Below are 26112 nucleotides of genomic sequence, written 5' to 3'. Positions count from 1 at the left end.
GATCATCAGCTCCCCTTTACCTCTGTACATTTTCAAACACTGTAAATGTTATTACATTTCTCATACGGCCCTTAACTGCATTATTCTTTATTTCTCTCTGTTTGTTCCTATGCTTTGTCCAATGGCCCTGCAGTTATCACTGTAAGTATTTTCTTTCTTTTGTGTGTATTAATTTCATGTTTGTCCACACAGAGGACACACCAAACTTTGATGCCCATAGAGGTGGCAAATTAACCTGAAAGTTGAGAAAGAAATTTGATCTATTTCAGTAACACAGCGGCAGCAGGGATAGTCAGACACAGTTACTTTGTATGTGCCTGTGGGTGTGTGTTGGTATGTGCGTATGAGAACAACAGACTGACCTGTGTATTTTGTAGTTTTTCATTTGCATACATGTCGTTCTGTGGACTTCCTGTCCCACATCACTCAGGATCATTTCTCTTTTCTCTGCAGAACGAGTATATGAAAGATAACTTCCTGATCAAGATTGAGACATGGCACAAACCTGACATGGGACACCAAGAAAATGTAATTACTAAAGACTGTAATTAGCAGAGGAGGTGCACAGTGCGTATGTGTGCACAAGCGGAATAAGGATTTCTGGGATGACTTTAAACAATGCACATGGCAGAGAAACGCTCACTTTACAATACTAATGCTTTATTTTAAGTCGCACCATACTTGGTATGGGTGGATTTTGTTTATCGCCCATTTCCTCCACTGCTGGCTGTGTAGTACCAACATTTCTCACTGCTTCACTCTGTTTACTTGTCTTCTAATCAAAAACTGCTCCATGAATTCTTGTCCAGAAACAACCCCTGGGATGGTGCTCCCTTATATAGATAAATATGAATATAATCATGAAAAAAAAAAAGTGAACACGCAAGGCTACAAAAAAAAACTCCACAGATTACCAGAGAAATGTATTGCCCAAGTATAATTTCCAACATTTTCGCTTGCACCACTTTCAAAAAACATTTTTACCCTGAGCCTTGTGTTTTTCGTCTGTGTTGTATGTGTGCTGCCTGCAGAGAGTTGTGTTTGTATCTAGCTGTGCTCTGTGGTTCTGCTTCAGGTACACGGCTTGGATGCAGAAACCTGGAAAAAGGTGGACGTAGTCTATATTGATATTGCGGACAGAGGCCAAGTGGAGCCAAAGGTGAATATGTTTAGCTTAAGATCCATACTGAAATGATTACAGAAACTAGATCTCTTAACATCTTGTGTCATCTTATCCATGGTGTTCATTCTGGATTTTTTTTTTTTTTTTTCATGTGTGTGTGTCTCTCCAGGACTATAAGCCAGAAGAGGACCCTTGCAGGTTCAAGTCAGTGAAGACAGGACGAGGGCCTCTAGGACCAGACTGGAAGGTACAGTATTTTGTTTTAAATGTTGGTGGAGACATGTGTGAAGCCACTGAAATATAGACTTCCACTGATATTACTGTTAATTACTGATGTGCAAATAAAAAGCATGATTGCACCAATACATGTTGCTTAGCAACAATGATGTTTAGCCAGTGTTAAAACACTTTATCATAATGTAACCAGGACCAGAGGTATTTTTGTGAATTTATGAGGTTCAGCAAATTAAACAAAACTACAAACATCCACTAGCAGTTTGTGGATATTGTATTATTATTATTATTTTTTTAGATTTAAATATTTCCCTACCAATGTAATGACCAGTAGTGTAGTAAGGAAGTAAGGAAAATTTCATTTACAGACAATATAAAGCATGAAAAAAAAAAAAATCCTTTTGTTGTTGATGTCCAGTCAGAATCTATTGGGAGACCAGAGAGGACGCAAGTCCAAATACATTCGGCCCTGAATGTACCTCATTAAAAATAAGAAAGGAAAATATTGAGCTTGTATATATATATATATTTCGTAGCTATGTTAAGAATTTAAAAATGCCCTGTATGTGTATGTGTGCATTTACAGAAGGACCTTCCTAACAGGACAGACTGCCCACACATGTGTGCCTACAAACTGGTTACTGTCAAATTCAAGTGGTGGGGCCTGCAAAATAAAGTGGAGAACTTCATTCAAAAGGTTTGTTTACAGTTTGGACTCTGGTTTCATACCAGCTTGTCACTATGATCATCATGACATCCAGGTAGCCACAGGTCAAGGTCAGCTGCTGGGCGGGGATTATTAACAACAAATGTATTATTATTTATTTCTCTTCATGGGCAGTATTTTGGCTGCATGTGTGTTAAGACCTGGGCATGCACGCAATACATACAATAACTCACATCCTCACAGCTTGAGTTAATAGTGGAAAAGTGTACATATACAGTGTATATGTGCTGTACTAGCCTCTAGTGGATAAATGGAGTAAAGCAGTATGGAATTAAACATAAGACTTTATCTCTCTTTTCTTGTCCTCAGCAAGAGAAGCGTTTGTTCACTAATTTCCACCGTCAGCTGTTCTGCTGGATCGACAAGTGGATCGAATTGAACATGGACGACATTCGTCGCATGGAGGAGGAAACGCGCAAGGAGCTAGATGAGGTAAGCAAAAACACTGAGGACAGATCCAGACACATTCCTGAAGATCTGCTTTCTTACAATTACATATAAACACACTGGTCAAAATAAGCATTTCAATCATAATCTCAGAGCCCTGAAACAGGACAGGCTGTGAGCACTCAAGTCAAGTCAATTTTATTTATGTAGCGCCAAATCATAATAGAAGTTATTTCGAGGCACTTGTCATATAGAGCAGGTATAGACCATTCTCTTTACATTATAATACTTTATTGCATTAGAACAAGAATGTTATTTACCACTCAGCTACCACATTGCTGTGAATAATTTGTTTTTTCTTGTGTGTCAGATGAGAGTGAAGGACCCAGTGAAAGGGATGGTGGCTATAGAGGACTGAGGTTGTATCAGACCGTGAATGCTGCTGCTCATCAGGTGAGAGGAACTTACTGTTTGTGTGTAGACAAATTATTTTAAATATCTATTAATTTTGAGTTTTTACCAATAGATTACTCAATCGACAAATTTTCAACAAAGAAAGCTCATTGCAACTTCCAAAAACCCTCATCTGGAAAATGTAGCACTCAGTACGTATCTTGGTTACAGTTCTTCAATAGCCAAATCTATAGCAGCAGAACAGACAGAGAGCATTCATACATCCAGTGTTCACTCTCCTTTAAACTCTGTTTTTGTTTCTAATAACTCTTGAGAAAAAAACATTTCTTTAACTGCAAAATGCTCCACTAAGTCCACTGGTTAGTCACTAACAGTGTCTGCTGTGGGATGCTGGGCAGGAGGCTGCAGCTGGAAGATTGATAAGAGCGAGTGAATGAAAACAGAAAAGGTGTGGGAGAATACGCCCTCTGGGCAGCGCTGCTTCTTCATCATCTCATGCAGGACTTCGCATTCTAACTTCAGTAGAAGAAAAGAAGTAATGGGAATAGAAGCAAAATAAGAGATAACATTGGTGTTGCTGTCTAAGATCTTGGCGAGTAAAGGAACAAAGCTGCTAAACGTTTCTTCTGGACTGTTCTAAACAGCTGTTAAAGCTAACATTGGCTATGTAGCAATAGCAAAAACTTAAATGTAGCACATCTTATGACAGATTCAAAAGTTCTGTTTGAGTCTGGCTCTAAGTCTGATTGCATTTTAGAAACGCAGTCTAATAAATAAGCACATTGATGAGACATGCCAGGATATCAGACATTAGAAGTTTTGTTTATGCTCTAATCTCTTTTTATCTCTTTCAGACCAGAATACCCAGACACCAGCGGATTCACATCCTCCTTCTGTTCCAACTGATACAACACCTGACCGGCCGGTCCAAACTCGTCCTCCCTCGTTACAATCTGGTTTTCAGGGACCTGGACCCAGTAAACTCCCAGTTTTTCAGCTGATCTCCTCTACCCCACTCCACCTTCCCCTTGAGTCCCAGCCATCTCTATTTGTTTTTCCATCCAGTGTCCCCATCTTATTAACTGCTCTGAGGCCTCCAGTAGCAACACTATAGATCTTGTCAGTCAGTCCTCTCTTTCTCTCTCTCAGTCTCTAAGCTGTTCTAAACTACAGAGAATAGTGTCATTTATCTCTGCAATTTAGGATTTATTTCTATTTAAGATATCCCAATATGTATATACAATATACAGTATATCGGGGAGCTGAATAATTGTATTGAAATATATATATATAAATATAAATATATATAAACAGGGTTTTTAAATGATTTTGTCCGTACGTTTGTCTGTGGATGTTTATTTTTCCAGACCAAGCTGTATCTGCCCGGTGTTACGTTTTAATCCTGTGATTTTTTTTTCTTCTTTTCTTTACAATTTTCTGTCTCTTTTTTCTTTTTTTGGATTTGTCATAGTACCTCCTTCTCTCCATTTGTGTCATGCTTCGTGCAGTTTTTCCTTTTGTTGTTCAGATCAATTTGCAAATCTACAAACCACAGCTACAAGGTTGCGATTGTGCTAAGAGTGTTACGTTGTCTTTGTTATTCTCCTGACCTGCCAGATAGGATTTTTTCCCAGTATCTCCCTTAATATGTTGAGGCATTCATTGGCTTTTCTGCTGCTTTGTGAGTTTGTGTGTGTGCACTTCTGTTTGTGTGTGTTTGTGTGTGTGTGTGTGTGTGTGTGTGTGTGTGTGTGTGTGTGTGTGTGTGTGTGAGTGTGTGTGTGTGTTTCTGTAGCGTCTATAGGTAATCAAGGTTTCCAGCCATATTTTTACATTTTTCCATCACCAGAACATTTCTAGCTCCTCAGTTTCATCAGGCTGTTCAAACAGACTGCTTCAAAGTGCAGTAATTGAAGAAGATCACCTCTGAATACAAATATACAGTGATGCGCACACACACACATACATACACAGAGGGAGTGATAGTCTACAAAGATAGAAGATAAACTGTATAACTCTACAATGGAAAATGCACAGTAGACAACTAGAACAGCCATAAACAAGTGTAGAACTGTCTCTTTTTTCTTTATGTGACTGACGGTCTTTTTGTCTGTAGGCTTCACATCCTTTGAAAGTAAAACTTAACGCGATCTGCATCAACTTTTGCCCCGTCACCCATTCTGTCATTCCTCCAGTGGATAAATGGTATTATCCAGCAATAGCAATAACTACCATGACACGTTGGTCTTTCCTTTATCATCGCAAATCTATCTTACTCTATAGTTTATTCCTGTCGTGACAACAGTTTTAGTGAAGCAGAGTTCAAGCTGAAAGTCAAGGATGTTTAAGTTGTTGGTTAATTATTTATTAAATGCTGGTTTTATTGTGTCTGTCTTTCGATGAGGCGGGTTGTCTCCCGCTGGAATCTGAAGACTGTTATTTGTGACAGTGTGGTTTTTCAGTATATGCATGAGTGTACATGAGTGATGTACAGTGGCTTGTCTTTGAAGAGATCTGATGCTGGCTGGATAAAGAATGGAGCATGTAATGGAGCTAGAGGAGTGATAACAACAGGCACTATCCCTCTTCCAATTGTTGATGTTTGGCCTCCTTTGTCACCTTTGTTTTCCTCTTTTCCATCCTTTGTATACTTCACATCCTCCATATATTTTAACAGTGTGGAAACTTAGATGAGAAAGCAACAGAAACCATCAAATAGCCATTGCTATAATGCTGAGACAGGTCACTCACAGTTAATACTTTTGGATTATGAAAAAGAGTCTCACGACCAAAAAACTGCCATCAGAATTTTGCATTAATGACTTAATATTAAAGGGGATTATTTTCAAATCTCCAGTAAATTTAAGATATTTACTTTTAATTTGAAAAAAAAAAAAAACAATATATGAATATAACAATATACACAAATTCTATTATTACAAAAGGCATAATTAAACACATTTGTGTGGAATCTGATTCGATGTTAAACGGTATGAAAATCAGTTCCACTGAAGGGCTTTCTATTGGCAAGAACTTTATAAAAACGTATCAAATCTGGTTTTTAATAAAAAGTCTGTACTGGTCCAATGTTTATATAATTTTATTTCCTTGTTTTTAGTATTTTCTTTAACTTTTTAGTGATCTGAATGTAGCCGCAAATGCTGCTTCTCTACAACAATACTTTTTTATAAATTTTAGGACAGCTCTTGGGAAGAATCTGAAAGAAATGCACTTACAGTACAGAAATAGGAAATTAGTTAAGTCAAATAGGTGGCATTATATCTTTGATATTATATATTTATTTATTTATTTGTCATAGTGAACCACCTGAGCTGCTTACAGCATTGATTCTTTTTTAGGGAGCAGCAATGACACAACACTATCTCTTCAAGGGCCTCTTGAATTACACACACTGTCATCAACTTTCCAAAATTCATATATTTTCCCTCAGATTTCTAGCAGTGACATTCAGATGTACCTGTATTAATCAGAAGATCCACTTTACTGTGTCAATTAAATTTGCTCAGTCTTTAGCAAAACAACTCTAGTTGGCCCTTGCTGTCTGTTTGTTTCACAGTGAAACATAAAATTTAATTGACAAAATCATTTGACAAAATAATATTTGAGCAGTGTCCCTGTGCAGTCATTATCCCCTACATGTACTGAATGTGGTCTGTTTTGAGCTGAAGCACAGCAGCCATTAAATTCAAATTCAAATTTCTTTTAAAAAGGCAGTTTAAAACTGCTCTGGACCTTAAAAGCAAGTGTTCAAGCATTATAGTTCAGACTTGCTGTGGTGAAACTTACTTTCTAACTTAAAAAATCTCTTTTTATCCAGCCTTTTTATTCATCTTGTGACACACCCTTTCATGTCTAAGTTTCTAAACCCATCGTTTTGAGTCTCTTTCTGTTGCTTCCTCTTGAAAGAAAACACACTGGTCCCGGATGTTTGACTCCTCCACCTCTCTCTGTGTCCATCAAGCATCTCATTCACTGTCTGTGATGGGGCTACCAACTGAATCATGGAGATTTGTGGATGTACTGTATGTACTGACTTTGTAAATAGCAAATAAATTAATGTAGATGAACACATATATATAGACCAGACTGTCCTGCCAAACCTACAGCACACCGTCTTGACACTTGATCCTCTTATTCCCATCGCTAAATCTTCAGCATTACATAGACCACAGTGACCAAGTTGCTCTCACAGAGTTATTAATGTGAGGATAAGTAGAGTTGTAGTTGCTGAAATGTAGCGCTGATAAGACATTTTGAGGAGTACTGTCAGCTGTAGACATAATTAATGCATTCTTTCATATTGTTAGAGATGATTTTGCTGCAGATTTTAGCAAAGCAGCAGAGTGCTGAGTTGCTGTGTGGTTTGAAGTTGGAGAAAAAAAAATTAAAAGCAAAGCAAAAACCCTGATCACTACTTCCCGTCCTTGTCACGTTCTTCCCTCACAGGGACCACGTCTCATTGGCAGGACAGTGTATAAATATATATTTTTGTTCTGAATGTTGTTGTACCTCTGTTGTCAGTCTCTGAACTACACTTGCCTCTCTCATGGAAAAGGAACATACAACGGCAGCTTGGGTCAGTTCATTGATCCGCGTTATTAGCTGGTGGTGTCAGCCCTAAGTGGAGCCTCAGTGTGAGTTTAGATTTTGTTCTCTCGTGGTTAGTGATGGGGATTATTCCACATTTAGGAGTAGCTTCGACCGGGTGCTGCAGGGTTGGAGTTTACAGCTACACAAATATATATTTAAAAAAAAAGGCTGTTTGAAAACAGATACTGACAGTAAATCAATTTTAAGAGCCTGAAGAGACACCATATTAACCTGTGAGAGAACATGGTTTAACAGAGACAATCTCATAGATATCTGTTGTTAGATTCCTCAATTTATAATCAGAGTATGAAACCAAATGATTCCACAGTCCCAAACTGTTTTTAAATTGTTAAATCTCTCTCTCTTTCTCTCTCTCTCTCTCACTCCTGTTAACTTGTCTCCTGTTTTTTTTCTTTCTTTTATTGTGAATTTGTGCCTTTTTGTCATCTTATCTTCCAATAACACTACTGTACATTGGAGACGTAAAGAAATGAATAAAAAGAAGCAAAGCAACTGTATGTAAGTTTTCATCTGAATGTTTTTTCTTTTTTTCACCATAACACATGCACTGTAACACAAGAGCAATGATCTCCTTACTTAATTACCATTGTGAGAGTGTAGAAGAGAGAGATGATACAGGTTTTCAGGTGATCATGGTTGCATTAGATTTAATTAAAACCTATGTGGTAAGCTTTCAACAGCCACGGGAAAATCAGAAAATTAAAAATGGAAATCATGTTGCCATTTTTAGAGAAGCTTTGAGAAGCTTAGACATATTTGACATTTTGTTTAGAATTAGGTCAACAATAAAGACTTACTGGTGGATTTAGGAAAAGTGGAAGAAATAACTATGCACCTTGTCACAACAAGTGGCTTTAGTTTCCCAACGTTCACTAATTTGGGAAAATAAACTGCAATGCAAGAGGCTTAGACAGATATTGGACATTAAATATTACTACACTGTACTATACTTAACTGTCTATGTTGTAGTTTTGTTTGGATGGGCTGTGCTGTAGAGCCTTGTAAATAGTTCAAAAAGGTTTCAGTGATTAATTCATATATGTGAATTTATGAAGCGATTCAACATAAACTGAAAAGACCAAAGACGCTTAACAAAATACAAATACGTTAAATTAATATATATCAGTATATATAGATTCAAATAAAAAGATAAAGCCACTAAGTGTAAAATTTGAACATTTGTCTTTAGTGCCCCCTGTAGTTGTATCAAAACAGAGACTGTGACAGACAGCATCCACTACACACACACACACACAGACACACAGACACACACATATACAGGCACTGTAGGCAGAGTAAAATTAATCAGGCTTTGGATAGCAAAGATTACTTTAAATCCTGATTATGAGGCAGAGGAGGATACCGGACAGAGAGCTGCTACACATTTTGTGAGATGTTGATGAGGCTTTACACAGTTTGTGGGTGTCTGGTTTATTTAGCTTAAGAGTAAAAATCATTTTGATTACTTTAAAGTAGTTCTGGACTAGACTTGTCATCATCTTAAACAACAAAAACATGAAGTGTAAATGTGTTCTTTTTTTTGTGAGTATCTAAACTAAAAATCTAATTTTGAAATATATGATAAAGATGAACGTGAGATCTTTTTCTTGAAGTCTTTGACTTGAAATGATGAGCTGAATCAATGAGCTGTTGATAATTCACTCAACTCATTAAAATAAGTTTTTAAGAAACAAAACCAACATATTAGCAGACTTCCCAGATAGCCCTTTTTGTTGTTTGAAGTAAACACAAGATGAAAATTTGTATGAATTGTGTTAAAATAATAAGTCATAATAATGAAAACTATGAAAGCCATGAAAGTGTCTTCAGCAGCTGAAGCTTTAAGTTCTCCATGCTGAGTAAGTAACTGACTTCAAACAGAGGAAATGTAATTGAAGAGCTAATATGTCTGTGAGCTTAAGGTGCTTAACAGTGTACAAGTCAGTGTTGGTAGTTTGTTAGGAAAATGAGCATGACTATGGACTACTTCTCTTTTGGAAAAGTGAATAATGTAAATTCATTATTCCTTAAAGTCCAGAGTCATTGTTCTTCAGGAGAAATTATAGGTTTCACTGTATTTATATTGAAATGGTACAGAGTAAAGCAGAGCACCCTATACATTCCATACTGTTAAGAAAGTGACGGATTATTTATGAACATACAAAGACGGCTTTAAAGCAACAAATACCATGCGTCATGGTGACATTCAATAAACAGACATGTCCATTCATGAATAAGATAATACTTTCTCACTGGATTGTTAGCCAACCTGGGATAATAGCTTGATCCGATGTTACGCTTTAAGTCCAGAGCAGGTTTTGTGTGGGACCTTGTACCCTGAAGGGGAACAGCTGAGGACCAAAGAACCAAAAAGAGAAGGAACAGTCAAACAACGGGACTCACTGTAGGAAAGCAGATCCAGTCTCTCGACTCCCCTTTGGAGATCTTTGTCATCTGTGCACACGGGGTCTGCAGCTTTTTCCGGACACCACAAGAGAGACACACAGACAAAGGTAGTTTACTGAATGGATGACGGTGAAAACTCTGCTATTCTAAGACTGAGACTAATGATTAATTAATTAAACCAAATTACACACTTTCTGTATTTGAGAGAGTAATGTTCTTCTTGATACAAAGATTAAACTGTTTCACACAAAAGGAACAATATATGTCTCGCTATATTCTGCTTCATTACTGTTCGTTATTATATTTTTCAGGAATAGATTTAAGTCATAGTTTTAGTGTTGAACTGTTGCGCAGAGTCCAAGAGGACAGTATTTAACAATGGATTCAATCAATGGATTTGGATAGTTTGAGAAAAATACCACATATATTGAACTTAATGGGTTACATTTTCTTACAGAGGCTGAATGCTTGCATTATTCTGAAAAGCATAAAATACTATATCAAAATATCTTTTTGGAAAAGTCTACCAGGAATAATTTACGAGTCGTCATTGCCAATGTGGTATTACAACAACAAGCCTCTTAAGTAGTCTGTGTGTCGATATGGAGCTGCTAATCATATTGTGGAGACAAAGACCTTTTCACACAGTCATATTTTGGAAACTCACCTTTCACCTGGTGGACCCCCAAAAAATTTTCACCATAATGTCAGTTATTTATTTTAAGATTAGGACCTTATATTGGACGTAGTATTAAAACACTTTAGCAAAAGTGTTTAGGTGAGTAAGGTTTAAGGCTCCATTGATCATTTCAGCATGTTAAAGCTCATTGTTTTTTGGTTTACAACCTGCAACGTTCCTGTTCGTTCTCTTCAACCTTGCTTTCAGGGGCAGCTCTAAAAAAACACAACTGTATGTTATCTGCTTAGCACTAAACAACAAGACAAAGTTAGCAACTAGCTAGCTGGTGAACACAGTGGAGCATTTAATGGCTAAGAGCTACAAGGTGAGTGACTATGGCCATTTATTTTTCATGCTAATGTTGCTCGTGTCAGCTGCAATGGTTTGCTAACAGGATGCTAGCCATGTGTTTAGAGCTTGTTATGCTGCCCCCAAGTGGCCAGAAAAATGAGTGAATGCAGGTAAAGTTGACACAATGTCCTCACAAATGACAAAAACTTTGGCTTGTTACAAATTAATTACAAATGGTAAACAGTTTTGGGATAATTAGCCTGTATATTGTAAAATACTGCTTTTCTGTTTTGGACATCAATGGCAGACAGGCCAACCACATGCTCACTGTGTACATACTTGAATTAATACCTTGCAGTGTTCCTATAGTATGTGACATGGGCTCATTTTCAGCAAGACCTGTTGTTCACCAATAAATGACCCCTCAGCCAGATACTGACCTTGTAACAGTGCATACAAATTAAATCAGTTTTAAACATGAGCAACCTTTAGATCGACTTTTACAAAATCTGTTTTAAAAATGGCTTTAAAGTAAAGTGTTTCTGTTTTTACATGTGACCTTCAGGGCACTGTCACTTTAACATGGATGAAGCTAACCGTGATTAGACATGATTACAAAGCCATTTCAGAAATGACTTTGGGGCATCCCTGTCAGGTTTGGCTTTGTCTCTTTTATTGGGCTTAGTATGTGTGTTCCCTGTTTGTTTACGGTTTGTTTGGGCATACGTGTGTTTGTGTGTGCCGACAGGGGAGGAAATGAGTGCTGGAAGATTTCGAAGTGCTGGGAGAGACAAGTGCAGGTAAGATATTATCACCTTTTTCTTCCCATTCAAACTACTTCTCTCTCATTGTCTGGGAGCAAGCAAGACAAAATGGTGATGAGAGTAACTGTGAAAGAAAGAACAGACTTCAGGCAAAAAATGGTGTATGAAGAGACAGAGAGAGTCCGGAAAAAGAAGGTGTAACCCTCCTATAGAGTATCTGAATTGCCCAACCTTCTTAAGTTTCAGCCAAGCTTTGTGGCTACTTTGCCTGAGTTTTTGCAAGGCTCTGTGATAAAACTTAAATGGTCTCCCTTTCATCATTTCTCAGTGGACCGGTGAACCCCCGTCGGTTATCCACTTAACACTTCTGCCTGCTAAAGAATGTGCCCTAAGTCTCTCCATGTGACTCTGTTACATGATGTGGCAGGGAGAACTGGGCTGCCCAAGATTAGCATTTTCTATTTAAAGGGTCATTTCTTCTGGTAGTTTCTGTGCTCCAAGCTTGTTTCCATCCTCCCTCTTTTTCCTTATACAGAACTGTCCCCCATAATTTAATTAAAATTAAAATATGATTAAAATAAGATTAAATCGCCATTGTTTAGTCATATAAAGGCATTTTTCAAAAATTAATCAGTAAGGTATCATCCAAAACTGTATTTAATGATGTAATACCCAAAATAATGCAACATAATCAATTGCTTTTTAATGCTATGAGTTCCTCTCAGTCAAACATACAGCTGCTGTGTGATTCAGCCCATAGTTTCAGAATCAGATACTGTATCCAATGTGTGAAAACTGTTTAGTCAGACTATCAGTGGCACCAGTGGGGTAAAATTTAATTTGCAAGCTGGCCCTAGAAAATTTCGGAGGAATTTAATCTCAACACACTATACACATACTGGATAAAATAATTTTACTATAATGAATATAGTCCAGCATCTCTAAATGATAAAAGCCAGTCATTTAAAGAGGTACAGGCTAATCCTTGTCATTTTTTACAAATACATTTTTTCCAATACGGATTACTTACTCTGAGGCTACTTTTCATCTAAAGTTGAAAGTATTATCTCGCCACATTCATGGTTTTAAAATCTTAAAACCATTAATGTATTAGGCAAAATGCTTTGTTGCTGATTGCTTCAATTAATAATTGAGTTATTTAAGCTTTTGCGATAATAATAAAAAAAAAACTAAAACATTTGTGTCAGAGATTAGGAAACTCCATTTAACCCCCCCACTTCTCTCTGGGTTTACAAAGATAACCTTTCACCTATATGAGGAGAGCCTGGATTGAGGCCAAAAGAAGCTAATGCTATTGTGCTCTGATGTTCTCTCACTAATGCATGGCTGTGATTGCGGGGTTACATACATTGTTCAGTATACTCAGCTGATGGAGAGAGCGCTGGTAGTAAACCTCTTAGGGATCTGAATAGTTGCTCAAGTTGCTTGGAACAATACTCACAAAGATGGAGGATCAGCCTCTAGTCCTCCTCTTCTACTCCCTGTGACTATATAGGCACCCTCAAAGACAAACACACATGCACGTTCACATGCCAGTGATTATAGTCCAAATCGGACTCACTCTTGTCCACATTCCTGAGTCAACCCCACAGCTTTGTCAGTCGTTGCCAAATCGCTGCGTGACCACACAGGGCTCCGCCACTAAAGGGACTACACCAACACAGATGCACCTCACCCCGGGCTTTTGAGTTTTTCCATCCTGGTCAGTTTGGACAACCTAAAACAGAAGCTGCCTGAAGCGCACGCAGAGAGATTTTTACTAACAAGGAAAGAATTCATGTTACTTCCAGCAGAGTGGAGGCTTCCCGCATCAAATGGCTGCAACCAAATCAACCACAGAAGTCTGAGGAGGAATCAAAGCCAAAAACATTTGGTCCACTGGATTTTGTTTGTTTGGCCTTGCAATACAGCATCTTCATTTTTTTAATTTGAGTAATCTTAAATAACCTCCCTGATCTGTAGGACAGATAAGTAACAAGAAGAGCTGAAAGACCTTTTTCCAGTCTAAGATCCAAAGATGGACTTCTTGACAGGCATCCCACGTGCGCGCTCAGACAGCATGAGCAGCTCGGCATCTCAGGGTTCGAGGTCCAAGATGCTCCTCCGCCAACGTCTGACCCAGCTGCTGACCCGCATAGACGACATGAGCTCCGATGACGAGGCCAGCGAAGAAGTGTCCCGCTCGCTGGACGAAGCATTTCAGCTCTGCGGGCACTACCTCCCCACAGATACATTCAGGTCGACACATGCACATGGTTACTCGCGCATACATAAGTTTACACAGATGTACGCGCACACAGAGGAAGTGCTGGAGTTCTTCGAAATGATTGAGAGCACAAAAAGTAGAAGCCATGTTGTAAAAACTAAACTGCTATGATCATGAGGGGCAAAAACAGACAGGAGCTTAAGTTGAAATTTAGATTTATGTCTGGGTTTCTTTCCAGTTTCACATCTCCTAGCAGTTTCCGTGTATCCATATAAGATGAAAACATGTTGACGTTAAAAAAGTAAATTGTTAATGTCTTCTGTATTTATTAAAAAATGTGAAAAATAATGTCTGTTACTGTCAAGGTTGCACATGGTGACCTGGAACGTGGCCACAGCAGAGCCTCCCGAAGACGTCACCTCTTTGCTGCAACTAGATGTCCAACCCCCCACAGATCTCTATGTGATTGGGTGAGCAACAAAAATGTAGGGGGGAAGAAATGAATTTAATTTGTTACACCAGACCAATACAGGCAGGACTACAGGTGACAGTGCTCCAGTATTTGTCATTTGCTGGTGTGTGTGTGTGTGTCAGCCTGCAGGAGGTGAACGCCACCCCTGTGAGGTTCATCTCGGACTTGTTAGCAGAGGACTCCTGGAGCCACATCTTTATGGACACACTGGCACCAAGAGGATTTGTGAAGGTAAGAGCAGACAAAGGGAGGAAAAGAGAAATAGTAGTGTGTGGGCTAGTGTAAATAAGAGCGTGTGAGGAGATGTAGCTAAACATGTGGTACACAAAACAGTATCCTGAGGGCTACTGCTAGGGAAAAAAAGTACAACATGTAAAACATACATATTCATTTTCAGCATTTCATTCTATTTGGTTGTATCTCTGACGCAACATATCTTGTTTGTAGCTGTATATTGTACATATTCTCATACAATACAAGAGTACAGTCCATGATACAGCATTTACATAATCTGTAACTCAATCTTTCACCATCTCTATCTGTGTCTAGGTCACATCAGTGAGGATGCAGGGCTTGCTGCTGTTGGTTTTCGCCAAACAATTTCACCTCCCATTCATCAGAAACATCCAGACCACCTACACCCGCACCGGCATCTTCGGCTACTGGGTAGGAAATCACTGTGGGAGCACCGGTTGGCCCTGAGCTTCACAGACAACAACACTGTCAAATCATGCACACCAGGAATCCCACTGGCATCAGATGCTGTAGAGTTTACAGACGCCATGAAAGGCCCATTGTGTTTGTTTAGTGGAACATACAACAGCTTTGACTGAATGAAGTGACAAACAAAGGGCACTCAATGGTGAAACTGGTACACTGGGGCAAGCACTTGTAAGACTTTAAATGTATTGTGTGAGTCTCTGGTAAACCACTTTAGTCTTCATTTACTATATTCCTCCTCCTCTGTTTATCTGTGTCAGGGTAATAAAGGAGGAGTGTCCGTGCGTTTTTCCTTCTACGGCCACATGGTGTGCTTCCTCAACTGCCACCTAGCAGCTCACATGAACTACGCTCTGCAGCGCGTTGACGAGTTTGAGTACATCCTGGATATGCAAGACTTTGACATCAGCGACACCCCACACATCCTGGACCACAAGTCAGCGCACACACACACATTCGCACTTTGAAATATATTCACTGACAGTTGTTGTACAGCAGGTAAAATGAGGCTCCGTCCCTTTCACTTAGGGTGGTGTTCTGGTTTGGCGACCTGAACTTCCGTATCGCAGACCATGGCTTGCACTTCCTCCGCTCGTCCATAACCAGCGGACGGCTAAATTTACTGTGGAACAAAGACCAGGTACTGTGCAGAAATGAGCACACATACACACACACACACACACACACACACACACACACTACTATATGGTGCACACTTGTGAACATATTTCATCTTTCTGCAGCTTATCATGATGAAGAAGAAGGAACAGTTCCTGCAGGAATTTGAGGAAGGGCCATTAAATTTTAAACCCACCTACAAGTTTGACCGTAACTCCGACACCTATGATACCAGGTAACATGAGCTTCAGACAAGTGTGTTACTCACTGACATGGACACATCCTCCCCAAACATGCAGCCAAAGTTCATCTGTGCTCTTGTTTCCATTTAAATTTTGCACAGTTCTCCGAAGACATGGTTTGGTTTTAAGTAAGACGTTTTTTGTGTCGCATTTCCCATGTTCCCTGACTTCTTAGTTGCTGTACTATTCCTCCTTTTCCTATTTTCCTTTTCCTTTTGTCTCCACATCTTTGCTTGAAATTAAACATAAATAACCCCTGAGACACACTGAACAGGAAGCCAAAGCAGCCAAAGTACCCTGATGTATGGATGCAATTGGGAGCAGCTCTCTCAGTGAGTCATATCCATTCCTGACACTAGCGCCATGTATGTGTCTCTCTCAGAAAGAGCACTGTGGCACTGCCCCTAACCATGTACAGACCCAGGCCCCTGCAGCGCTGCAGCACCACCCTCCTGTTCCTCCTCACCTCCCTCACCTGGGGGCTGCTCTCTGTCTGGTTGGGGTCCTGGTACAGGGAGCTAGACCCGCCAAGGTGGGTGTCTCCATAGATATGCCCTGATATGGCTATTATATACATATAATGGGTTATATATACATATAACCTACAATGCCAAAATAACTGGAGACACTGGTGTAAATGACACAAAGGGGTTTAGTATACTTAATGACCATGATGAATTTCAGGCATGATCTGCAAATTCATTAGACCCATGACAGCTCCCACCAGCACCCAGCACCCCACTGTTTGTTCCTGCATAATGTATGTGTTGCTTTTTATAGTGAGTGTGTGTATATTTGAGCTGTAAAACCATGTCAGATGGTACTGTCCACTCCATCGTTTCTCCACAGCATGCTACACTGTAGGTACTGCATAACTCTGCACTGCATGTGTATGTGTCTGTCTGGTTTGTATTCCTCAATAGCATAGTTTCCACGATTTCTGTATAAGAATGAGTATGTGACATGTCAGATAAGCATTAGAAAACAGAGAATTCAACCTGTGGAATCAATGCTTGCTGGTTTGCTCAGCGGCAAGAAGCGGAAACCAGCCTGGACAGATCGGATCCTCTGGCGCATCAAACCCAAACCCCTCCCATCAGAGGATGATGATGAGAAGGCATCGACTTCTACACATGATGAACAAGATGAGTATCCAATCCTGGTCAGCCAGGATAAATACACCAGTGACATGAGCTACGGGGTCAGTGACCACAAGCCTGTCATTGCAACCTTCAGTCTGGAGGTAAGAGCAGACTTATTGTTGGACTCTAGGACTTTGACCGAATTCTGTTAATCAGTATAAGTTTGTTCTTTCATCTAACACCACTTCCACTTAAAGTTTTTTTTCCTGCACTGTTAAAACTAATCTTCCTCTTATTTTTAGCTGAGGAAGTGTTTTGACACACAACTGGTGCACATCTCTCCTGTGGGTGTATGGAGCGCTGACCAGGATGCGCTTCTTAACTACACTGTGCAAGAGGACTTCATGTCCTCCACATGGGACTGGATTGGCTTGTACAAGGTACTGGGAGGGACCCGGGGGAAGGGGGGGACGACTACAAATAAATATAATACAAGACAGATTTGAACTCACATGGTCGATGTCCTGCAGGTGGGATTCAAGAGTGCATCCGACTATGAAACCTTTGCTTGGGTTAGAGAGGATGACCTGCCAGAGACAAATGAAGTCATACAGGTAAAGTGAAAATGAGGCTTTTGCATTGGGTTTAGAAACAGTTTACAGTTTACAATCAACGTGTGTTTTGGTTGCAGATATCTGTGGATAAGGATGAGATCCCTCTGCTAGGTGGACAGTATGTTTTGGGTTACTACAGTACAAACATGCAAAGCATCATCGGCCTCAGTGCCAACTTCCAGGTGAGCGCACCACTATCACATCATGGTTTTGCTTTATTATCCTTAAGTAGCTTGTTATCATTTCCTCACTTAGAGGAGGATTGTGTTATCTTTTTAAGACACTTCAGTCTGTACTCATTGACATTCACAGTTAGAATAATGTCAGAAATAGAAGAGGGCTAGACTAATACTGAAATCTGTGCTGGCAAATAATACAAGGAACAGTTTCTATGAGTGATTTCAAAAGACAATAAACTACAAAATAAAAAAAAATGGGTATGTCCAGCCTAAGAGCATCTAGCATAACTCTCTGGGGATATCTGCACCCACGAACATACTAACATGTTTACTGTCATCAGCAACAAAAATAAGATTCTTTGGCTCTTAATGAAGCATTGTTTTATAGAGGTGTTACTTTCATAGGTCAAGTCAAGTGCTGGTGCTGTAGTGGACGGCATTTTATTCAGAGGTGTTTCTAATCTATGGATGTAAATGGGAAGGACAAAAAAATAGAGACACCTCTTAGTACATGACCATGATTAACTATGAGCTCAGTAATAAAAATATAATTGAATTTTGACATTTTGGATAATGTCAACTAAACATCTGAGTTTTTAAAAGGTAGAATTTATGGCAGAGCAATTATATTGAATTGCAATAGGTTGTGCAGTTGTACCTAATAAAGTGGCTACAAAGTGTACTGTATATTTTTAATAGGAAATGTGCGTGGCAGTGTGCTGGTCATTTTCAGGATGCCATCTTTGTTTTTATCTCACAGATCCTGGAGTCAAGGCGTGCTGTTATGGAAGGCCTCGTTCCTGAGAACGTCAACGGGCTCAACAAATAAGAATAAAATTCATTGCAGTGCCACATCCTATTTCCTCTCCCCTGCAAATTCACTCAGAACTGATTCAGACTTTCAAATGCCCCAAGATCAACTCCATCATCTGGATAAGCTGACTCAGCCATTAAATAATGGCCACCACACATGGATTGGAAACTTTAATTTGTTGCTCTGGACTTTTTGCCTCTAAGGAGTTCACTCCAAGTCAGAGTCTTTACAGAAAGGTTTATCGCTGTAATGAGTGGCTGACCACCTTATCCACAGGCCTTCTTTTGCCTGTCAGAGCAGAAAACACAGGAATAAACATGCCAAACTACACAGTTACTTTTAAAATAAAAGGCATGCTTCAGTTCTATTTTTGAAAGTAGAACAGGTTAATACAGGCCTTGGTCAAACATTTGAAAATAAGTACAAGTAATAAATACATTTTTATTGTTTTGGTTTGAGCTACATTAGTGCAAGTGCAGAGAGCTGTGCAAGTGTATGAAAGATCTGCCAATCATAGGGAACTGTTGTATAAAAAATTCTCTGATGATACAGGCTGTTTTACTTTATCTGTACTGTCTTAATGCAGAGGGATACATCTAAATGAGTTTTTTAAATTCTTGCTATCATTTATTTGCACCAGCTATTGGAATCAAGTGTCTTAGAGTATAACAATAAATATGGGAGAAAAATTTAAAATATAACATGTACGTTAATCCCTCAAATGTTAAATGTGGATGTTGACGTGGGCTTCAACACTGAGGTGTTTTGAGTCACTTTATGACAAATAATGTGTCATGTACATGCAGTATTTTAAGTCTATTGTGTATCATGGCAGACTTTTAGGCCATGAACAGAATCAAAAAATAATTTTATTTCAAATTTACCTGAATCATAAAGATCTGAGTTAATTATTTAGATATCTAACTATCTTCTGCTGTATTTTCTTACATCAGTGTAAAACAGGAAGTCTTTTTCTATTCCAATGCAAAAAATTATTGTCAAAGAAAAAAGTGTAAAAATGTCCGTGAAGTTGTGTATGTTTGGTTAACTGATGAATAATATTACAGCAACAGAACAAAATAAGCATGCAAGATGTGTATTGAGACTATTTGTTTCATTGTGCTAAAAGAAATATATGAAATACCAGTTGTCCGTTAAGAAAGTGTTAGAAAATGCCTCTTGATGGAAATGTTTAAACCACTCGAGAAAAGCATATCTATTTTATCATGGAGGCGGTCGGTAAGTATGATAAGGTCCCACTGTTTACAAACATAGTTACATTTGGGTAAATGTAAATTAAAGGTACAATTAAAGGTATAACCGTTGTTATGTTCACATTTTAGGTATAAGCAGTGCGTCTGGCTGTGAAGTTTTCATCAAATTCACAACCTGTTTCTTTTTTACGGAAGGACACTGCATCATCCAAATAAAAAGATGAGGAGAAATTACCTCGTAATTATGATTTGCCCGAGAGTCATCAGGTTGTTGATATTTCTTCAGTATCAAAGTAGTTGACAGCACATCCAGTGGTAAATAGCTAAAAGGAACTGTTGATAGCTAATTCGACGTACTTCGTTTTTAAAAATGTAAACAAATATAGGCAACACTGTGGTACTGTTTCTTAAACATTTTAGGCCACCTCCTGAGTCCTTGACCACCTGAAGTTTACGTAGAAATATCGCGCGGAAAACCTACCGAAACATAACAAAAACGAAGATGTGCAAGGCAATCCTGTTCTCACTCTACTTTCCCACAATGCATTGCGCGAATCCGTCCACTCAGTTGACAACTTCAGCCTCTTGGAGCATCTTTCATTTAAAGGCTCTTCTGTGGTACACACGTGGGGAGTTAAAACACATCGCTACCTCGCTAAAGGTAAAGTTTTAACACATTTATGTTCAAACCTAATGTCATGTAAAACTGAACACAGTTGTCTCAACAAGTGACGGTTACCTTGTTGTCCTGTGGTCGCTGCTAAAAGGAGTTAGGTGTCCAAAAAGCTGTCTAACAGCAGGCTAGCGGTGTTAGCATTATTGGTTCACACCGTAGACTATGGTAGCCAAAAGTAAACCGCTTAATTGTTAATTTCAGGTGGAACGATTTGGTTCAGATGTTTACAATAACAGTGTTTAACATAACTCTACAATGTGTTGCTCCGTGTCCTGTTTTCCAAATGAACATTAGTAAGTTAACGGACTTTAGCTGTTTAGCTAGCTATAATGTTGCCTTCATTGCAAAACAGAGAAATGACAACACCTCGTTGTGAGCTAGTTTTTTTTACTAACATAGGATAGATAGATAGATAGATTTTGATATCTATTTCAATGCAAATACAGCGTCAAGGTTTAGGCGTTAAGCGATGCAGCATTCATGAGCTCTAACGTAGAGAGCTAAACAGTATGTACATTATATAAATAAGTACAATGTGTGAAGCTATATAAGGATTTCTTGTTGTTAGATTTGGATCTAAACTAAACAGAGGATGGCGAGTGAGGACGTGGAGCGGCTGCTGATCCAGTTTCAGAACGAGGAAGGGGAGGTTCTGGGTTCACCTTTTGATGTGCCTTTAGACATCACCCCAGACAAACTACAGCTGGTCTGCAATGCACTGCTACAGAAGGTAACTAGCTAGCATTATGTAACATGAATATAGATTGAAAGTATTAGTATTAGGATGCACACATACTCACATGAAAGTTTTTCAGTCTAATATGTTTAGCCAGTCCACATCTACAATGTACAATATTCACATGGTAAAATAAAATATACCCTACAGACCGTACTTTGTTTGCTGTTTTAATCCTTCTTACACACATTTATTAAAGTCACATACAGCTGAAAATTTAAATCTAGGGAATATTCATCATTTTTGCCTTTATTCACTCTAGGAAGAGCCTGTACCACTGGCATTTTTTGTGCGAGGAGAGGCTGAGGTGGTGTCCGATCTGAGGTCTTGTGTGAAGGCTCTTGGGGTTGAAACAGAGCAAGTCCTGCCAGTTGTGTACCAGCCTCAGGCTGTGTTCAGGGTTCGAGCTGTTGCCCGCTGTACAAGCACACTACAGGGACACACAGAAGCTGTCATCTCAACTGCTTTCAGCCCCACTGGCAAGTGAGTAACTCTGATACACAATTTCTTTGCCTGTTTGCATGCTTTCTTGTACACTGATTTTATCTGAGAGTCATTGTGATATAACAGCAATTAGAGGGGAATAAACCAGAAATTATGTTCTAAACACACCCTATTGGTAGGTTTAGCCACGCCGCTAATGTAATTGTCTGTGTTTTGTTTTAGATATTTGGCCAGTGGTTCAGGTGATACCACAGTGCGTTTTTGGGACTTGATGACTGAGACACCTCACCACACTGCCAGAGGTATGAAGTCACTCCTGTAGGGCTACATTATACAAATGATTAATGTTTTTGGACACAATTGAACCCTTTTCTGCTTTTTTATTAGGACACACACATTGGGTACTGAGCATCGCCTGGTCACCTGATGGAAAGAAACTGGCTTCAGGGTGCAAGAACAGTCAGGTATGATTCCAGCACACACATTTCTCAGATTATCCCTTTAATTTATAATTTGTTGTTATTTGCTAGATGTATCCCGTGAATTTATTTTTTGTGGTGATGTTCCTGTAGATCTGTCTTTGGGATCCAGTTACTGGTTCACAGATGGGGAAAACTTTAACAGGACACACCAAGTGGATCACTTGGCTCTGCTGGGAACCTCTCCATCTGTGAGTACTCAAGTCATCACACACTCATTTTTGTGAATTGCTGCCTGTTATTTTAGTGCTCACTCTAAATCCCGTTCAGATGCAGCTTCTGCACTGCTACATTTTATTTGTGAAACTGTAAAATTACCAGAATGGGCTGTTTTCATAAAAAATGTCATGTTACATCAGGAAAAACAGGGATGATAAAATAAGAAAATGGATGGATTCCATTAAGGTGCCTCACTTTCAGGGTCCTGGTTTTGTGCATGCTGGCTCACTGACATGGCTCACTAAGACACTTGAATATAAAGGAGTCATTGTTAATGGTATTAGTAACTTCTACATATTCAGTCAAGTCAGTGTAGCCCTTCCATGATTTCCTTTTAGCACAAAATGACTTGCACTCTAACTACCAAAATAGTACACTAAAACAATGTTATATAGACAGCCAAAGTCAAGCTAGAACTTCTGACTTTGTTCCAGAAGTAAGAAGACATCATTCAAAATCACTTTGACAGCTGCAATAGCACAAATAACTAAAATCCAACTTTGGAAAATAACCTTGCTCAAAAAAGAATCCAATATTGGGCGCCCCTGTGGCCTAAGGCTAGTGTTATACTTTCCGCATCTGTGAGTACGTGATGATACGCAAGGGTTTGCCAGGGTCTGTGTGACTCGTGGTCTGTGTACATTTAATGATCAATCTACGCGAGGCTCTGTGCGGATGCGTTTACCCTCCAAGTCGTCGCAGCCACTGTGCTACAAGGGCTGTGTGTGCGCTCCTCCAAATGGACATAAAGTAGTCAAATAAGATCAACCACGCCTAGCCGCAACTTCCATGATTTCACTACCTGCGAGGAATGACCTGAGCCGCAGCCGTCCTATAGCCGACATTTCCCCGTAAATCCCTAGACCATCATGGGTTAACGTCACCAGTTTGACAGAACAGGTGAGTCAAGGGGATGTGGTTGGTTCACACATGTCTGTCATAACAGCAGGACAGAGAGTGGTGAATGATGTATATAACCGCAGAGATTACTGCTAAGACGTAAGAATAGATTACTTCAGAAGAGAGAAATCAAATTACAGTGATGTTAAGTACCCACACTGACACACTGGTGAATTTCCAAGGGACTTGTAATTTTTTTTATGTTAACAAATTATTCGTTATTTGACAGACTTCATCTCTCTATAGTGTATACTTGAATTGGGAAACATTGTTTTAAGCGTTCTGTCTTGATTTACTGTTTCTCTGATCGGCCCCTCCTTTTCCCTTTCAGCAACCCAGAGTGTCGGTACTTGGCCAGTAGCTCTAAGGATGGCTCAGTACGCATCTGGGACACAGTGTTGGGACGCTGTGAGAAGATCCTGACTGGACACACTCAGTCAGTCACCTGTGTGAAGTGGGGTGGAGATGGACTTCTGTACACTTCTTCTCAGGACAGAACAGTCAAAGTCTGGAGAGCCAAAGATGTAAGCGTGTGTGTGTGTGTGTGTGTGTATGGCTGAATAAATATGGATTGCCACAGACACAATGAATTGAGTACGACGGGGGAGATGTCTGTGTAACAAAGGAAGTCTTAATGTGTGTTTATGTCTATCTGTGGATGTAGGGTGTCCAGTGCAGGACTCTGCAGGGTCACGCCCACTGGGTGAACACCCTGGCTCTCAGCACAGATTACGTCCTGCGCACTGGTGCTTTTGAACCTGCAACTGCCACTGTCAACCCACAGGACCTCACTGGATCATGTAAGGCCCACCACTTTCTTCTGATAAAATCCCAGTGAGAACTCCCCTTGTTTGTTCTGATCTGATAAAAAAAAAAAAAAAAGCAATCTGAGAAACACATTTGCTTCTCTGCTCTGTGGAGGATGTTCTCATCTAACAGACATTTTTTTCCCCCTCTAGTGGAAGAGTTGAAGGAGAAAGCCTTGCAGAGATATAATAAAGTTAGGGTAAGTACTTTTGTGTTGTGAAGTGCTCATGTGTTAAAGCCTGTATGCGCCTTGTATCAGTGCTCTTACTCCCATTCTCCCCGCTGCAGGGTTCGGCTCCAGAGCGCTTGGTGTCTGGCTCTGATGACTTCACCTTGTTTCTGTGGAACCCTGCTGAAGACAAGAAGCCTCTGGCCAGGATGACCGGCCACAGCGCCCTGGTCAATGAAGTGCTCTTCTCCCCAGACACCAGGCTCCTCGCCTCTGCCTCATTTGACAAATCCATTAAAATTTGGGACGGACGCACTGGAAAGTAAGAAAATCTCTCTTATGACGAGATGTCATGATAATCTGTGTGTAATACTGCTGTTGTCCAGGTGATGGTGTTATAACCCTAAAATGTGAATCTGTCACTGTGTAATCATGTCTCTGCCTGCTTGTTCTACCTACCTGCAGGTACTTAATGTCCCTGCGTGGCCATGTGGCATCTGTGTATCAAGTGGCGTGGTCAGCAGACAGCAGGCTGCTGGTCAGCGGCAGCAGCGACAGCACACTTAAAGTTTGGGACATAAAGACTGGAAAGCTCAACATGGACCTGCCTGGCCACGCTGATGAGGTGAGGGGAGAAAAATGTCTTCAAAACAAGCACTACTTCCTGATAGTTGTGTATTTACTTTATTTTTTTCCTCCCTAATATCCTTGTTTCTTGTGTGTGTAGGTTTATGCAGTGGACTGGAGTCCTGATGGGCAAAGAGTGGCCAGTGGTGGGAAAGACAAATGTCTCAGAATGTGAGTGAGATGCTAGGAAGCCTTTTTTATCAGAATAGTTAAACACCAGTGCTTCTTCACACCTAAACCTTTGGCCTTGTTTTATTTATTTCCAGATGGAGGAGATAGCTACACCTCTGTTCTACTTCCTAATGTTGACAGAGGATTCACATCTTCTACTGTCAAGAAACCTGACAGCTGGAGCAAGGGTGGCTAGACTGTACCTAATCTGCCATTTGGCTTTATACACTGTCTGTCCAAAGTGGCATTGTGTCAAGGAACTTTAGTCTGGCCATGACGCAAATACTGTGGCAATATTGATGACTGTAAAGGTGTTCAGCTCAGTGGAAATGTAAGATGAGGTCATTGTGAATAGAAGCTGTACTGTATTTCAGTATTAGCATCTCAGATTTTAGCTATGAAAGGGTTTCCATTCATGTACGTATTGCTTTGTACACATCTGGGGTCCTGATGTGAAAGAACCATATGCAGAAACCACAAACAGGGTTATATATTTAAACATAAGACTTTAACCTAATTTTTAAATTCCTGAACACAGGATCTATTCTAAGAAAAAATATTCCACATTGAGAGATAAACAAAGATTCAACCAACGCTTCAGGAAAGCAAACATATTTCTGAGGATTATGTTTGTCCCCCTCCTTCTTCACCTCAAACCTTACCAGATGAACTACATCCTGTAGATGACAGGTGGGCTGGGGAGGCAACAGGTGGGAGCGCTAATACCTTCCTCTGTGATGTTAATGCCGACGGCTCTCGCCCTGCTCCTTCAGCCTTTAATCTCCTCTGTCTTGCGGTCAGCAAAGCTGCAACCTGCTGATTTTTTTTTCTGCCTGTGTGGTGAAGCCAAGTGTCACCAACTGTGTGATGGAAAAACCAGGTTCACCTCTCCAGTTAAAATAAGTTTTCTGTATTCAGCTGGCTTTGGGAATATTTAACAAATATTTACATCACCGCTTTTAGTCCAATTCTAATTAATTGGATAACGTCCTATACAGAAAATAAAATAAATAACAGCAACTCTTACTGTCTGTCACTGTGCAGA

The 26112-nt window shown here is 39.7% G+C and overlaps 3 protein-coding genes and 1 long non-coding RNA gene across 4 annotated transcripts in view; 3 read left to right on the top strand and 1 right to left on the bottom strand.

The window, feature by feature from the left end:
• pitpnab (phosphatidylinositol transfer protein, alpha b) overlaps positions 1 to 8014 on the top strand; it is a 17812-nt gene extending 9798 nt beyond the window's left edge. The window contains exons 5-12 of the mRNA XM_018691807.2: positions 134 to 141; positions 454 to 528; positions 1076 to 1159; positions 1293 to 1370; positions 1944 to 2054; positions 2394 to 2516; positions 2842 to 2924; positions 3740 to 8014. Of these exons, the coding sequence (XP_018547323.1) occupies positions 134 to 141; positions 454 to 528; positions 1076 to 1159; positions 1293 to 1370; positions 1944 to 2054; positions 2394 to 2516; positions 2842 to 2889 (527 nt within the window). The 3' untranslated portion in view covers positions 2890 to 2924; positions 3740 to 8014. The remainder of the gene's footprint in view (positions 1 to 133; positions 142 to 453; positions 529 to 1075; positions 1160 to 1292; positions 1371 to 1943; positions 2055 to 2393; positions 2517 to 2841; positions 2925 to 3739) is intronic.
• Positions 1 to 20326, bottom strand: part of LOC108893629 (uncharacterized) — a 26646-nt gene extending 6320 nt beyond the window's left edge. The window contains exons 1-3 of the long non-coding RNA XR_001962704.2: positions 20075 to 20326; positions 17531 to 17605; positions 9921 to 9992 (exon numbers count right to left, since the gene is read on the bottom strand). This is a non-coding gene — a long non-coding RNA (uncharacterized LOC108893629). The remainder of the gene's footprint in view (positions 1 to 9920; positions 9993 to 17530; positions 17606 to 20074) is intronic.
• On the top strand, positions 14223 to 19708 carry inpp5kb (inositol polyphosphate-5-phosphatase Kb). Its single transcript, XM_018691805.2, has 11 exons — positions 14223 to 14354; positions 14479 to 14587; positions 14906 to 15022; positions 15337 to 15512; positions 15605 to 15716; positions 15820 to 15929; positions 16966 to 17179; positions 17321 to 17458; positions 17549 to 17632; positions 17710 to 17814; positions 18572 to 19708. The coding sequence occupies exons 1-11, from the start codon at positions 14257 to 14259 to the stop codon at positions 18638 to 18640; spliced, it is 1332 nt and encodes a 443-aa protein (XP_018547321.2). The 5' UTR covers positions 14223 to 14256; the 3' UTR covers positions 18641 to 19708.
• Positions 20327 to 20394: 68 nt separating the features above from the next.
• nle1 (notchless homolog 1 (Drosophila)) lies at positions 20395 to 26093 on the top strand. The gene is made up of 13 exons (XM_018691804.2): positions 20395 to 20500; positions 21084 to 21245; positions 21514 to 21734; positions 21918 to 21997; positions 22083 to 22159; positions 22268 to 22365; positions 23625 to 23817; positions 23958 to 24093; positions 24253 to 24299; positions 24389 to 24591; positions 24735 to 24894; positions 24997 to 25067; positions 25163 to 26093. The coding sequence occupies exons 2-13, from the start codon at positions 21108 to 21110 to the stop codon at positions 25173 to 25175; spliced, it is 1437 nt and encodes a 478-aa protein (XP_018547320.1). The 5' UTR covers positions 20395 to 20500; positions 21084 to 21107; the 3' UTR covers positions 25176 to 26093.
• The last annotated feature ends 19 nt before the right edge of the window (positions 26094 to 26112 follow it).

The sequence above is a fragment of the Lates calcarifer genome, linkage group LG20 (genome assembly GCF_001640805.2).
Source record: "Lates calcarifer isolate ASB-BC8 linkage group LG20, TLL_Latcal_v3, whole genome shotgun sequence".
Classification (NCBI taxonomy): Eukaryota; Metazoa; Chordata; class Actinopteri; family Centropomidae; genus Lates; species Lates calcarifer.
The sequence above is the reverse complement of the archived record's forward strand: the minus strand, read 5'-3'. Positions and strand labels throughout refer to the sequence as shown.

What these genes read in the sequence shown, in the direction of transcription:
- inpp5kb (XM_018691805.2), top strand. Translation starts at nt 14,257, where the DNA reads ATGGTGACCTGGAACGTGGCCACAGCAGAGCCTCCCGAAGACGTCACC. An exon ending in CCGGCATCTTCGGCTACTGG is followed by an intron (nt 15,023 to 15,336) that starts GTAGGAAATCAC and finishes TATCTGTGTCAG; the next exon opens with GGTAATAAAGGAGGAGTGTC. An exon ending in TCCGACACCTATGATACCAG is followed by an intron (nt 15,930 to 16,965) that starts GTAACATGAGCT and finishes TGGTTTGCTCAG; the next exon opens with CGGCAAGAAGCGGAAACCAG.
- nle1 (XM_018691804.2), top strand. Translation starts at nt 21,108, where the DNA reads ATGGCGAGTGAGGACGTGGAGCGGCTGCTGATCCAGTTTCAGAACGAG. An exon ending in AAGTCTGGAGAGCCAAAGAT is followed by an intron (nt 23,818 to 23,957) that starts GTAAGCGTGTGT and finishes CTGTGGATGTAG; the next exon opens with GGTGTCCAGTGCAGGACTCT. An exon ending in ACAGGACCTCACTGGATCAT is followed by an intron (nt 24,094 to 24,252) that starts GTAAGGCCCACC and finishes TTCCCCCTCTAG; the next exon opens with TGGAAGAGTTGAAGGAGAAA.